The 12,596-nt window shown below is 46.6% G+C and overlaps 1 protein-coding gene across 2 annotated transcripts in view; it reads left to right on the forward strand.

Moving 5' to 3' along the window:
• Positions 1-12,596, forward strand: part of Col22a1 (collagen type XXII alpha 1 chain) — a 264,966-nt gene that overhangs the window by 125,054 nt on the left and 127,316 nt on the right. For both annotated transcript variants that reach the window (XM_013156221.3, XM_023566502.2), the window contains exon 23: positions 10,427-10,480. In XM_013156221.3, coding sequence (XP_013011675.1) covers positions 10,427-10,480 — 54 coding nt within the window. The remainder of the gene's footprint in view (positions 1-10,426; positions 10,481-12,596) is intronic.

Below are 12,596 nucleotides of genomic sequence, written 5' to 3' on the forward strand. Positions count from 1 at the left end.
TGGCCTTGTCAAAGCTTAGCACAGCTGAGGAACCTTGGAATGTTGGCAAGTTCACCTGATCTGGAGATTTGAGAATTCAAGCAAGAGAACTAGAGAAGCAAGCAGAGCTGAGAGGCTGGGGTAGAGCAATGGCCAGAGCTGGGTGGGACGTGGAGCTTATCGAGCACCAGATGTGTGGCAGTCCTCTTACAGCTTCCACAGCTGGAGGCCAAGGCTTGACTGAGTGCATCTGCTAAGTGGCTTCTCAGGGATTCCCTCCCAGGACTGTGTGTCTCCACAGCTGGGCTTGGATCTCTCTCTCTCTCTCTCTCTCTCTCTCTCTCTCTCTCTCTCTCTTTCATTCATGTGTCAGCAATTGCTAACATTCATATGTTAGCAAAACTCATGTGGAACTCTTGGGATGCACGAGCATTTTGCTAAATGCATTCAGATTTTCTGAAGACGATTAAGAGGCTGCTTGGCAACCAATCATGAAGTCTGCTAAGGAAGGTGCCACATGCACACAGCTAGCCCAAAGCCTCCCTAGGGACTGATGCAGACCAGGGATGTCAGAGAGAGGACTCTCAACCAGTGGGACAGCTGCTGAGTGAGGGGCTGGAGCCTGGAAACTGCAAAATGCTGAGCACAGGTGCTGCCTCAAGTGGCCCTGCAGGGTGGATGCATTTCCATTTCCTCCATAGTTGAGGGATATTGAGGACAGTCTCAGAAATGGGCTGGTACTCTCAAGGGAGGCCTCCTGTCTTTGCACACTTGGTTCTGCTCAGCAGCTTTACCTGAGTTTCTGCTTCTCTGATTGGGAGCAACTAAAAAGGTTTTGGAGTAGGCTTCTCCTCCCCCTCTGTCAACACCACACAGGAGACTGTCAGCCAGTCCTCTTCCTTTCGTGTGTCTCTTTCTCTTGATTACTGTGCTCTCCTTGGCTCTTTTCTTCCCCTTCTTCTCTCCCCCATCCCTTCCTTCCATTAGTTCATGCATTCAAAAAAAATTTCTCCAGCACTGACAGACTTCCAGGTCAATTCCAGACAAGGGAGGAGGATGGTCACCAAGATGATCACCAAGATGCTTGATCCCTGCACTACGCCACAGGTCTCTGACAGGCAGAAAAGAGATACCTAATAGCATCCAAGTAGATGATGCATGGCAGCCCCATTGAGAGCTGCAAGGGACAGAATATCTCTGTCAGGGGGGCCATGGGACTTCACGGAAAGGAACGAAGTGCTGACTCAAACCCCCACATTTAATGAATAATAACAACTGCACAGAATTCTGCTGAGGACTGATGTTTGTTTTAGGTAGCAAGGCAGGCAAACAAGGTGTAGTGACAGTTTAGCTAAATAATCAGATTTTATCTGATTGTCCCCTAGGGAACTTTCTTGTATTTTCCTGTAAGATCCATCTATTTACAAGCTGGCCAAACATCCCATTTTCAAGATTTTTGGCTCCTCGAGTCAGCTGTCTTCTGCCTCCTGAGGCAACCTGAGCAGACATCAACCCATTGGGTGAAACAGGGAACCCTGAGCGGGCTCTTGGGAGTGAGGGGCAAGCTGAACCTCCCTGGCTGAGGGAAGAGAGTCGCAATCCAAGTGGCTCCTGAGTTTTTTGGGGTGAAGGACTACCAAAGGATGAGAAAAATAAGAGACAAAACTGGAGTCAGATGGAGTCCTTATCCTCCTGATGGGAGGAAAGGTACTGGCTCCTCACTGCAGGGGCGTTTATTTAAATCTTTTAGCAACTTAATGCCACATGATACTCCATTGTCCTAGCAACCCATGGCTCAGAGTTTTGGGGCTAGGTGTTTTCTGGGCTGAAGCAGCTTCTTCACGTGGTTTGCCCCAGGTGCTTTTTATTCTTGGAATGATCATGCTTCAGCCTTGTATGTGTGGTCAGTTACCAGCTTCAAAGGCTCCCAACAGAAGAGTACAGCAGACACTGGAAAAAGGTCTAACTAAGTCTGGGGCCAGGTGGGCTTGGCATATTTGAGCAAGAGATCCATGTGACCAGACTCAGCAACCCAGTGGGGATGATAGAGTCAGAGAAAACTGGAGCTATCCATGCTAGCCCATGCAGATTTCTGCAGACTAAATTTACTGTGTGTTTGTCTGGTGGTAGCAGCGGTAATACTTTATGCTTCTGCCATGCCTCATTATGCAAATAACATTCATATGCAAAAGCAGAAAGAATAATGAAAGGAAGCTACATACACCCCACATCCACTTCACTGCTCAAGTCACTGAAAAGTCTGTTTTATGTGTCCAGGCGTTCATGCCTACCTGCCACTGGAAGCAATTGCACAAGTCACATATTTTTGTTTCTAAATATTTCAGTACCTTATTTCCAAAAGATAAAGGATTTTAACCAAATCAAAATCATAATAGCATTACCCTACCTAAGTCTGTGAAAACCACAGCTTGCAGCTTCATCAAATATTTACCTACTGATCCCTGTGTCCCCATCCTGCCTGTTTCTGGCTGAGCTTTGCTCACTCAGGCATCCTTAGTACAGCAGTGGCAGGGCTGCCTTACATTCCCAGCCCACCTAATGCATGGTGGTGTTCAAAATGGATTATGAAGAGGAAGACTGGCCGGTAAGAAGCTCCTGTGGTGATCAAATCATAAAAGTGGCTTATCAACCAGGGCTGAGGACTGCCAAGCCCAGAGAGCATTTGGATATTCACAATATCCATTTTAGTCCCAATTACACACCAAGCAGTGGGCAGGCAAAAAAAAAAAAAAAAAAAAGCAGAAATCATGCCCTAAAACACAGAACCTCAGCAGAGAAGCATGCATCAAGAGTAATAAGGCAGGGCAAGGGGGCATTGATACAGGGTGCAGCAGGTTCTCCAGTTCCCCCTAGAGTATCACAGGTGATGACCAGGGAGTCTTTAGATCCTCTGACCCTTCAGTAGTACTCCTGGATGAGTCCATGCTTCAGGTGTGTTCTGTCTTGTGACAATTCCTACTTCAGTGCCTGCAGTAATGAAGAATAGAGAGTAGAGACTAATTGTAATAACATTGGCTTGAAAGCAGCTTCTTGCTCTGTCTTTCTTTGGCTGAGTCAGGAAAAGCCCAGTTGGAATGACTTATTCAAAGATTATATCTCTGTTTCCGGTGCTATGATCTGTCATTTTCTCCTTGTCAATTTTGATTGAAACATTGCTCAGAAGAGCTGCTGGGCATCAGACACTGCACACACTCAAGCTGTGGGAGGAAGGAATCAGACAATAACAAGGTGCATAGACTTGTACATCAAAACATTGAGACTCAAAATAAGGGTTGGGGAAAAGAGTCCAGACCCTATATTTTAGAGATTAGCAGCAGGCTGAGGAATTCATCCTTTGGCAAGAAAAATCCATTCATTTTTTAACAAAGCCGGTGTTTTTCTACAATAACATGGTAAGGGGGGAGAATTGAGAGCTAAGTGCAAACTAAATCATCTCCAGAGCTGGGGAAGAATCCCTGCTACTTGCTGCAGGTGGGAGGCAAAGACTCCTGGCTGTAAGCTGGAGATAGAGATGGTACTGAGCTCCTCTTTCTGAGGTCACAAATTCTTCCTGCTGTCCAAGCTGGCCAGTGAAGAGGAAGTAGGAAGCATGCTCACTTAGCTGAAGTGGCAGATGCTACTGTGACACCTGAGTCCACAGTGTTCCAGCAGGATGACCAGCCTGGCTCAAGGCCACCACTTGGACATAGAAAGGAAACAAAAATCAAACAATCATTGCATGACAAACATCTACCTTGGTAATTTTTCATGCTCATGTTTTCACTTAATTCACATAAGGACGGGTGATATGATAGTTTAAGTCTCTGACACTAATGAGGTATCCATGGTGTAAAGGAATGGACATGCAGTGTCAGTCAGATTGGTAGGTGGGGCAGGGATTAGAACTCAGGTCTGTCTCCAAACCCTTTGCAATCCTTGCTTCAGGACCATAGTTATGTCCATATATACACCAACTTCCAAGCTGAAAGCTAGTGTCCTTCCTGAAGATGCTGTGGAGAGTTTCAGAACCCATTGTAAATAACTTTCTCATCTCTAGCTGCCTTCCAGAGGGCCCCATTGCTAAAAGCCTCAAGGCCACCTGCCCTGACTTCTGGTAGGTGTGAGGGAGAAACACAGGGTGTCTTTTGTTGTGGCTTCCTGGTTGCATTTGGTTTACTTTTTCGGTTTTAAAGCTATTTCCTGCTGTAGCAGATGGTAACAGCATTGTTTGCATCACAAGGTACTGTTTGATTTATTCAAGGGCTTGGAGTCAGGGTTTCTGTCAGACACCCTAGGTTTTCCTTGAGGACCTGGCTTCCATTCCAACCAGTAAAAAATGATCATTTTTGAAGTTTGGAGAGATGGAGAAGAAGAACTGAGCAAAAGAGCATACAGTGCGTGTTAGAATGACTCGCACAAGCAATCATTTTTTCTCTCAGTGGCCCTGTGAATGTCTGTGTTAACTCACCCTGGATGGGGAATATTTGCTGTTCTGAAATGATAGGCTCTGTCTGCTCCTCTCCACAGGCAAGGCAGCAGCCTTGGCAATGCAGCCAGCCCAGCACCCTAGCATTCAGAATGGTTCCAGAAATCTGCCCTGGTGATAAATTGCAAACACTTTTCCAGCTATTGTGCTGGGTAGCAATTAAAAAAAAAGAAAAGAAAATGACAGGAAACACACCTATTGTTAGTAAAATAGCTCTTTATTGCAGCTAAATTTGTGCTTGTCAGCACTTCTCGGAGCTCTAGATTTTTTTATGGGTCGAAAATGCAGGAATTATATAGCTGCTGCAGTATCCACTCTACTGAAATTACCATAACCACTGCCTTCCTCCAGCAGTGTTGGTATTGTTGCTACCACCACCATTATCATCATCACCATCGCCATTTCATACCTACACACCGCAACCACCACCATCTCCACTGTTATCACCAGCAGCAGCATCGCCATAATCCTTGGGTACTTAGAAGGTGCCATTTTACTTAACATTCATAACATTAGCAGTAGGTAGTTATTATGAAGGCACATCTGTTTACCCATAATCTGCCACCCACTCCAAGGATTTAACAGAGCCAGGATATTGCTATTACTCATTAATTCTTCTTTGTTATAAGTACCGTTATCCTCCGTATCATACATTGTCTGATACATTTGAGTGATTCATTATGACACTTTATAAGTAACTTTCTCAAATGTTAAATTACTTATTCTGTTACCATCCTCTGAAATAATTAACATTATTATAATGCCCCATGTTGGAGATTCAGTCAGTGAAATGACTGGTCCTTTCCACTTATTTTAGCCTTTGGATTCTTTCCTTACAATGCCATATAGGAGAGGGACTGGGAAAGAACACAAATTTCCACTGGTTTCACTGAATGGCCATGTCTGCAGAACCACTGGAGCTCTCCCCACTACTGGCTACTCCAGTTTGTTAGCTGTTAGTTGGCATCAGGTATCTCTGTTGCAAATGTTTTTTTTTTTTTTTTCCCCCTACTTTTTGACTATTGTTGAGGCTTCATGACTTGGGATTTATTTAGGACAAACTGAGGTGGGAGAGAGAATGTTAGACAGAGGCAGTAGTATAGGCGAAGTCTCAGAGGCCACATATCCTATGGGCATTTAAAAGCAATCTAAGAGTTCATCTGGGGTGTTTCTCAGGGGGTGGGAGCCTGAACCCTGAACCTTGTGCTGAAAAGGCAGGTTAGAGTCCCAGGCCTGGGAATCCCCAAACCAGTCAACTGTGCATCTTTTAGATGACGAAGAGCACCAGACTGTTTGAGAGGTAGGAAGTGCTCGAAAAGAGTTTCTTGCACCCTTTAGAAGGGCTAACATGCAACACAAACTGGCCCAGGAGGGCCTAGGAATGAGGCCATGGGCATGGGTACAGGGCCAGCGCGTCTGCCTGTGGTCTGAGAGGCACCTGGAGGCCCCAGGTGCTCCAGTGTAAAACAGAGCTGAAGCTGGTCACAGCATTGCTACCCTGACATTTATCCAGTTGACATCCCTTATGGACAGTTCATGAATGATGATGCCTTTCTGAAGAAACCATGCATTAAGATAGTGCTTTGATCATGGACTTCTCATAATTCACGTCTTTGGTCTCTTGTCACTTTTTTGGTTGTTTCACTATTTTCTTTTCTGAAAATCTAACACTCAGGCTGTTTGAATCTGTAAGTGGATTTCTCTGCAGGTTTTTTTTTTTTTTTTTCCTACCACATCTCTTCTACCTACCCATAGGTCTTCTCTCCATGCCAGTTTATTGGACTTCCTGGAACAGAATCATTTCCTGACTCCACACCTGCTGGAAAGTTTATTATGTTCTACGTATCATCCTCTGAGCATTACCTGCGACCTCAGGCAACTGAGGAAACTAAGAACTTCCCCAAAGGTGACCACCTTGTGTGGGACAGGGGAGTTCTTGCTCACCTCCAGATCACACTGGCATCTGAATAAGTCATTCCACTCAGTCGTAGTCAAGACCTAACATCCCAACTTCTCTCTCATCCTTTTCTGCAAACTGTTCTCGTCTCTCATTACAGACTTTCTCATCAACAGAGGCATTTTTCTGGCTTGGCTTCTGAATTATGATTATTCATCAGGTCCCCCAGACCATGAGGGAAAGTGGTTTTATCCATCTTGTAAATAACCAGTGTCTGTGTCTGGGATGACCCGGACAGTTGGAGGAAGTATTGCATAGTTAGAAAACTGAAGGTCTCCATTTCCACTCCCTGAGGAGGTGAGTGGCTCTTGGCTCTCTCATTCTCCACTCCCATTGTTTCCCTTCACCACAGTTAGCAAAAATGGTCACTGAAACCAATGGCTCAGGGCTGCCTTGCTTCTGAAGATGCCTGTGAGCACATCTGGAACCTTACCTCATATGTGTCCAGAAATTCATTCTGACCTGGATCTCATGACACCCTGCAGGCTAGAGCTCCATAGCCAGGGCTGAGCCAGAGGGCACTAAATCAGACTGTCTGGGTCCCCGCTCTTTTCAATCCTGTAATTTAAGTTGCCTCTTCCTCTGTGACATCTCTTCTCTCTGACCTCTGTCATCTTCACCCCTGTAGACCACATCCATATCAAAGGGATACTTTCTTCATACAGCTCACAGACGGGTAATCAGTATACACTATGTGGCTGGTAACATTCTGGATCCATGGAATACAGCAGTGGAGAACAAAAGCAGCCCTTGCTTCCAGGAGATGTATATCAAAGAGGGACAGACAGGCAGTAAATAAATGCAACCATCTTGCTATTGGTGGCAACAAACTAACCGTGAGAGGAAGTAGCAGAGCAGAAGGAACACTGATTTGATGGAAACAATCCAAAAAGAAATTCAGGTCAGAGGACATTGTAGAGAAACCAGCTTGAGCTGATCCCTGTGTGTAAGTGGGGAGCAGGGTTACAGGCAGGAGGAAAAACCAGAGAAAAGACCTTGGCATGTTCAAGGAGGAGGGTGCAGCCCAGTCAGGGAAGGCGTCGTGTTCTGAGAGAGTTGAGGAGCACTGCAGTGTTTTGCCTAGAAGAGATGTGTCTTAATTTGTGCTTTGAGAACACAGCCTTCCTTCTTAGTGAGGGAAGAGTGGAAGAGCTAAATGTGAAGAGTGGTGTCTGCAGCAGGGGCTTCTGCAGCAGGGCTACTGCAGAGGTCCAGGTGAGAGGCAATGTTGGTCTAGAGGGCTGTGCAGGATCTGCTGAGTTTAGAGGCCTGCTGTCATTCTCCATTCTCCTTCCTGCTGCTTCCTGAGCCAACTCAAAAAGGCTAGGCTGAGGGTTTTTCAGAATCTTGGACCCATTGGGTGGCTCCCTTGGTCCATGGCATTGAGGTTCTTCCTGATTCCTGCAAGCCTTTCATACCCAGCTCTAGTCTAAGGCCCCAATTGTCTAAACTTTGTGCCCATGTCCTGCTGTCATCTGCCTCTGAGCACCTTCTGCCTGTCCTCTTCCATGTGCCCAGTTTATCCCATAGGTCATCTCTTCCTCTTTGCCAAGCTTTGCTCCATACCTCTTCCACTGTGCAAACTTCCAGCCCTGCTAGTGGGCCTGAGAGCGCCCAGCATCCTTTGCATACTCTTCCAGGACAGTGTGCATGGGATGTGTCATTATAACACAGGCTCACCTCTGCCTCCCCTGGGAAACCCTGATGCCTGTATGGGCAGAGCCCATGGTTGTGTCCTGCCAGTGTCTCCAGGCCTGACACACAGTAGGTTAACTGTGTGGGTGAATATATAGGAGAAACAGGTGCAGTTATAGCTTCCACCATCCCTCATCTTTTAGTACATCTCCTTTGGTACTCAATGTAGCTTCACTTCTACGCAGCCCTGATGTGTTCCTAATGAAGCACTCAGAAGACGAATTTGAGGCAGACAGACAGACAGATTCCTTAAGGACACTTTCTGTGGAGAATGGGCTGTCATTATGGTGGTGGGTGGAGAATAAATAGAGCAAAGACATTTATACTTTGTGTTATGTTTGTGTCTAGATGTTCCCCCAAAGCCTCATGCAGTTTTAGATGGGGCTTTTTTTGGAGGTGACTGAATCTAGAGTGTGACTGATTCATGGTAAAATGCTAGGATTAAGAATGCTTGGATTAAGGATGGATGATTGCTGGATCAGTCCACTGATTGGATTGGCAGCACCCTAATCCTAATCCTGGTGGACAGGATACAATGCTGCTTTTGCTATCTTGAGGGTCCCATGAACTGTTCTCCCCTATGACGGCCCTGTGGCAGACTATCCTGCTTTGAGACAAGGTGATTAAGGACTGAAATTTCTATAAACTTGAGCCAGATAAACCTTTTCTCCCTTAGCTTTGAGTGTTGGATATTTTGTACCTAAGATTCCATCCATCCACTGCCCTTGGGAGATGGTTGTGGGTATGCTGAAGTAGATTGTTTCCTGGACTCAGTGTGTACGGAGTGTTCATGCAAAATATAGGAGGAAGATAAAAGGAGGGAAAGGAGGGATGGAAAGAGGAAAGGATAGGAAGAGGAAAGAAGGGAGGAGAGTACAAGAAGTAAGGTAAGAGAGGAGGGACGGGGAAAGAAGGGAGCCATAGGAGGAAGGAAGACAGGAATTAAAGGGTGAGTACTGGGCTAGCTGGGCTCAGCCCAGGGAGATGCATGGAAGGGCTCTGTGTGTGTGTTTGAGGTTGAGCTGGGAGTAAAGAGGACCAGCTAGAGGCCAGGAGAAGTTGTTGAGAGAGGAGCTTACATCTCTGAGTTTCTATAAGCTTACAAGTACATGAAAAGCTATTTTGTGGAAATTATAGGAAGCATAAGCTTGGCATTCAGTAGGAGGTAGAACCAGGGGGATCCTGACTCACTTCCCTGCTGGATAATGTGTGTGCCTTGGTTTCCACACCTGCCCCTGGGCCTAGGAACATCCGCCACACTGGGTCTGCTTGCAAGGTACATTAGTGGGATAGTTTGGGAAGAATTGGAAAGTTTATCACAAAACCGGAAAAACATGGGTCTTATGTAAAGTTTTTTTTTTTTTTTTTTTCACTTATAACTTCTCATTGCAGTGCTGTCAGTAAATCAGGAAAAAACAAATTAGTTCATCTTCCATGGAGATATCCCTGTTATCTGTACCATCTCTGTGCACCTGGTTACCTCTTTGCATAAAGTAAGTGAGCAGTGTGCACTTCTGTTTAGAGATGGACTCTGCAGTCTAATGTGTGTGGTCGCCCCCAAAACCACCCCAGTGAAGAAGGTGCACATGTAATACAGATTCTAACCAGAGATGGTTGGAAATGGCTTTGGTGACCTTTCTGTCCCTGATGGGGCTGTCGAAATGCAGCGTGTCTCAGGTTTGGGACAGAGAATATGGCTGTGCAAGAGCGTGCAGCTCTGCCCTAATACAGGACTCAGCAAGTGACAGGATTGTGTATAGCAAGATTTATTAACAGATTAGGTAGCTGTTACAGTATATGAAAAACAGGAGAAAAAGTATTGTGTGTGTGTGTGTGTGTGTGTGTGTGTGTGTGTGTGTAAGACAGAGACAGAGACAGATTGAAAGAGCAAGAGAGAGAAACAGAGACAGAGATAGAGTCAAAGAATGAGGGAGAGGTGCTCAAAATGCTTCTAGAAAGATCAGTCCACATCTAGCAGGATAGGAAAGGGACTCCATGGCAGAGGGTGAGGAATAAGCAAAAGCTGAAATCAGCCTTCTCTTGCCTTTTGAATTCAGGGCCATGTGCTCCTTGCAGGGCGAGACCACAGGGCTGGGTCCCAAAACTAAGTTTCTCTGACACAGAAGCCTGAGCCCAGTGCCCTGACCCTGCACCTCTTTTCTCTGTAGGGTGCTCTTTCCTGGCTACAGTTCTTGTTACTCAGAAAGTCTGAGCCATACAGATGGAGATTTCCCCCAAAATGCATTATAATTAAACTGGTTCTGGGTTAAGCCTGCCTGCCTATTGATTTTGACTTCTCTTGCCCTCAGGGGAAGAAAGGTGAAGTGGGTGCACCAGGACTCCTGGGATCTCCAGGGCTGCAGGTAATTAATTGCTGCCTTTAAATCCTTTTCCATTGCATGCTGCTGCTTCTGATTCAGTCAGTGACCAAGGAGCTGTTCACAACTGGCACCAGAATCCTGCAATCTTATCAAGATACTGAAAAGAACAGCTACTGAACTATCAGTCCCCTACTCCTGGGCAGGAGCTGGAGCTAGAGGGCCATTCTCTGTCCTTCTAGAAGACTTCTGTCTAGTGCAGGGATAGTCAGCTAAGACAGAAGAGGACTGGACTTGAGAGAAGCACATGGCAGGAGGCAGAGAGGGAATCTAGGAGCAGGGTGGCAGGGACCCCTGCTGAGCAGGCTCATTGTTCCCTAGGACAGGGAGCCCTCAGGAGGGTCAGTGGTGGAGGTGGAACATGGGCCCCTTGGGGCATAGAATCTGTCTGGGTGTGGTGTCACAGAAGCATGAAACCTTGCGAGGGTATGGCATGCTGAGGTGAGAATTGGAAGACACTGTCTCCTCTAGGGCTGGGGATTTAGCTCAGTGGCATAAGTGCCTGCTTTGCAAGTGCGTGGTCATGAGTTCAGTCTCTAGGCATGCTGGTTCTCAGTTTTTCCCTATCTGTAAGATAATGGCTTCAGGTCAGTCCCTATCCAGGGGCTGTCTTGCTCTCTGCCCTAGATGTGCTCCCCTTTCTCATCCTCCTCTCCTCCTCCTTGTCCTTCTCCTCCTTTACCCTCCCTCCCCATCCCATCCTTCTCCCCTGCTGTCTGCCTCCCCCATTCCTTCTCCTCCTTTTTGACCCAGCCCTGATGTTTGCTTCACAGCTCCTGGCTCCTCTCTGTTGTCCCTGCTCCCATGCAGTCCCACACATTCTCTCTTGATGTCAACTCTGTTGGCACTTAACCCCCAGTCTCAGGTCCCTTGCCCATTTCAAGAAGCATGTGCAGGGCGCTCAGGATCTTGTCTGCTGAGCAGACACCTGGCTCCAAACCCAGATTCTCCCTCTCAGGACTTTTGTTTGTAAATATGGCTTCCCTGAAAGCTCATGATGCACCACAGGTGGACAGGAAGGGGAAGTCCGGCCCTCTCCCTCCTTCTTAGCTCCAGCCACAGTTCCACTCTCTCCACACCTAGCCTTGCCCCTGGGCGAGAAAACTCGTAGTGAAACAGTCTCAGAGGGAAAGAGGCATGGGTTAAATCCCAGTGCTCCCACTTTCCAGCCTGGGGTGTGTGGCGGGTGGTTCTGGGTGAGGTACTTGACTTTATGATTTCAGTTTCATTTTTTTGTAGTGGTAGTAACAATTAAAAGGAGGTAGCACTGTAGGATGAAGAGCAGACTATCTTGCAGATAACGGGGTCCCTATGCACAGCCAACACCTGGTGATGGTGGGCTTTCCACATCCTGGCTGTGCTGGCCAGAACATGTGGACACCATGTTGCTACTGTTGCCTGGCTCTCCGCAGGGCTGTGGCAGAGTAGCCAGGCTCCACCCATTCCACTGTTCCATCCACAGGAAAGCCCCACCCAGGAAACACTGCCACTTGCACCCAGAAACCAGCCAATGCTGCCCCCTGAGCTGGCTTTACAGTGTCCTAGTGAGTGACAGGCCCTTTGGGCTCAGTCTCAGACTCCACGTTGGCTGCACTCACTGGGTCAGGATACACAGGATGTGTATCTTCTACCATAGTGCACAGTTTTCTAAAGACACTCCTGTCATCATTTTGCTGTGACCAGTGAAAAACAGAGTAGGATTTGCATGCTTCATGACCTTGCTTTATCGTGAGCAAAACTTGGATGTTCTAAAATTCTTTAGCAGCTGGTTGCAGTAGTGAGCCTGAATTCTTGGCTACTCAGGAGACTCAGGCAGGAAAATTGCTTGACCCTATGAATTCAACCCAGCTGGGGCAGCATAGTGAGCAGCCATGTCAAATTTTAAAAAAGCACAGCAAAATAAAACTCACCAGCAATGCAACTATAGCAAATTATTAACACTGTGGAACTTTCCTTCTACCTTCTGTTTGCTACCTGTAAAATATGGTTCCATCTTTCACTTTCACCATGAAGTCATACTTAGTGAATCTTTACTGAATGCCAGGCTTTGAGCTGGGGGATTCATCTATAAGTGTCATCAGGCTTTCTGTGGCAGAAATGT

Source organism: Cavia porcellus, unplaced genomic scaffold (genome assembly GCF_034190915.1).
Source record: "Cavia porcellus strain 051 isolate PalLab524CR breed Dunkin Hartley unplaced genomic scaffold, mCavPor4.1 scaffold_19, whole genome shotgun sequence".
Taxonomy (NCBI): domain Eukaryota; kingdom Metazoa; phylum Chordata; class Mammalia; order Rodentia; family Caviidae; genus Cavia; species Cavia porcellus.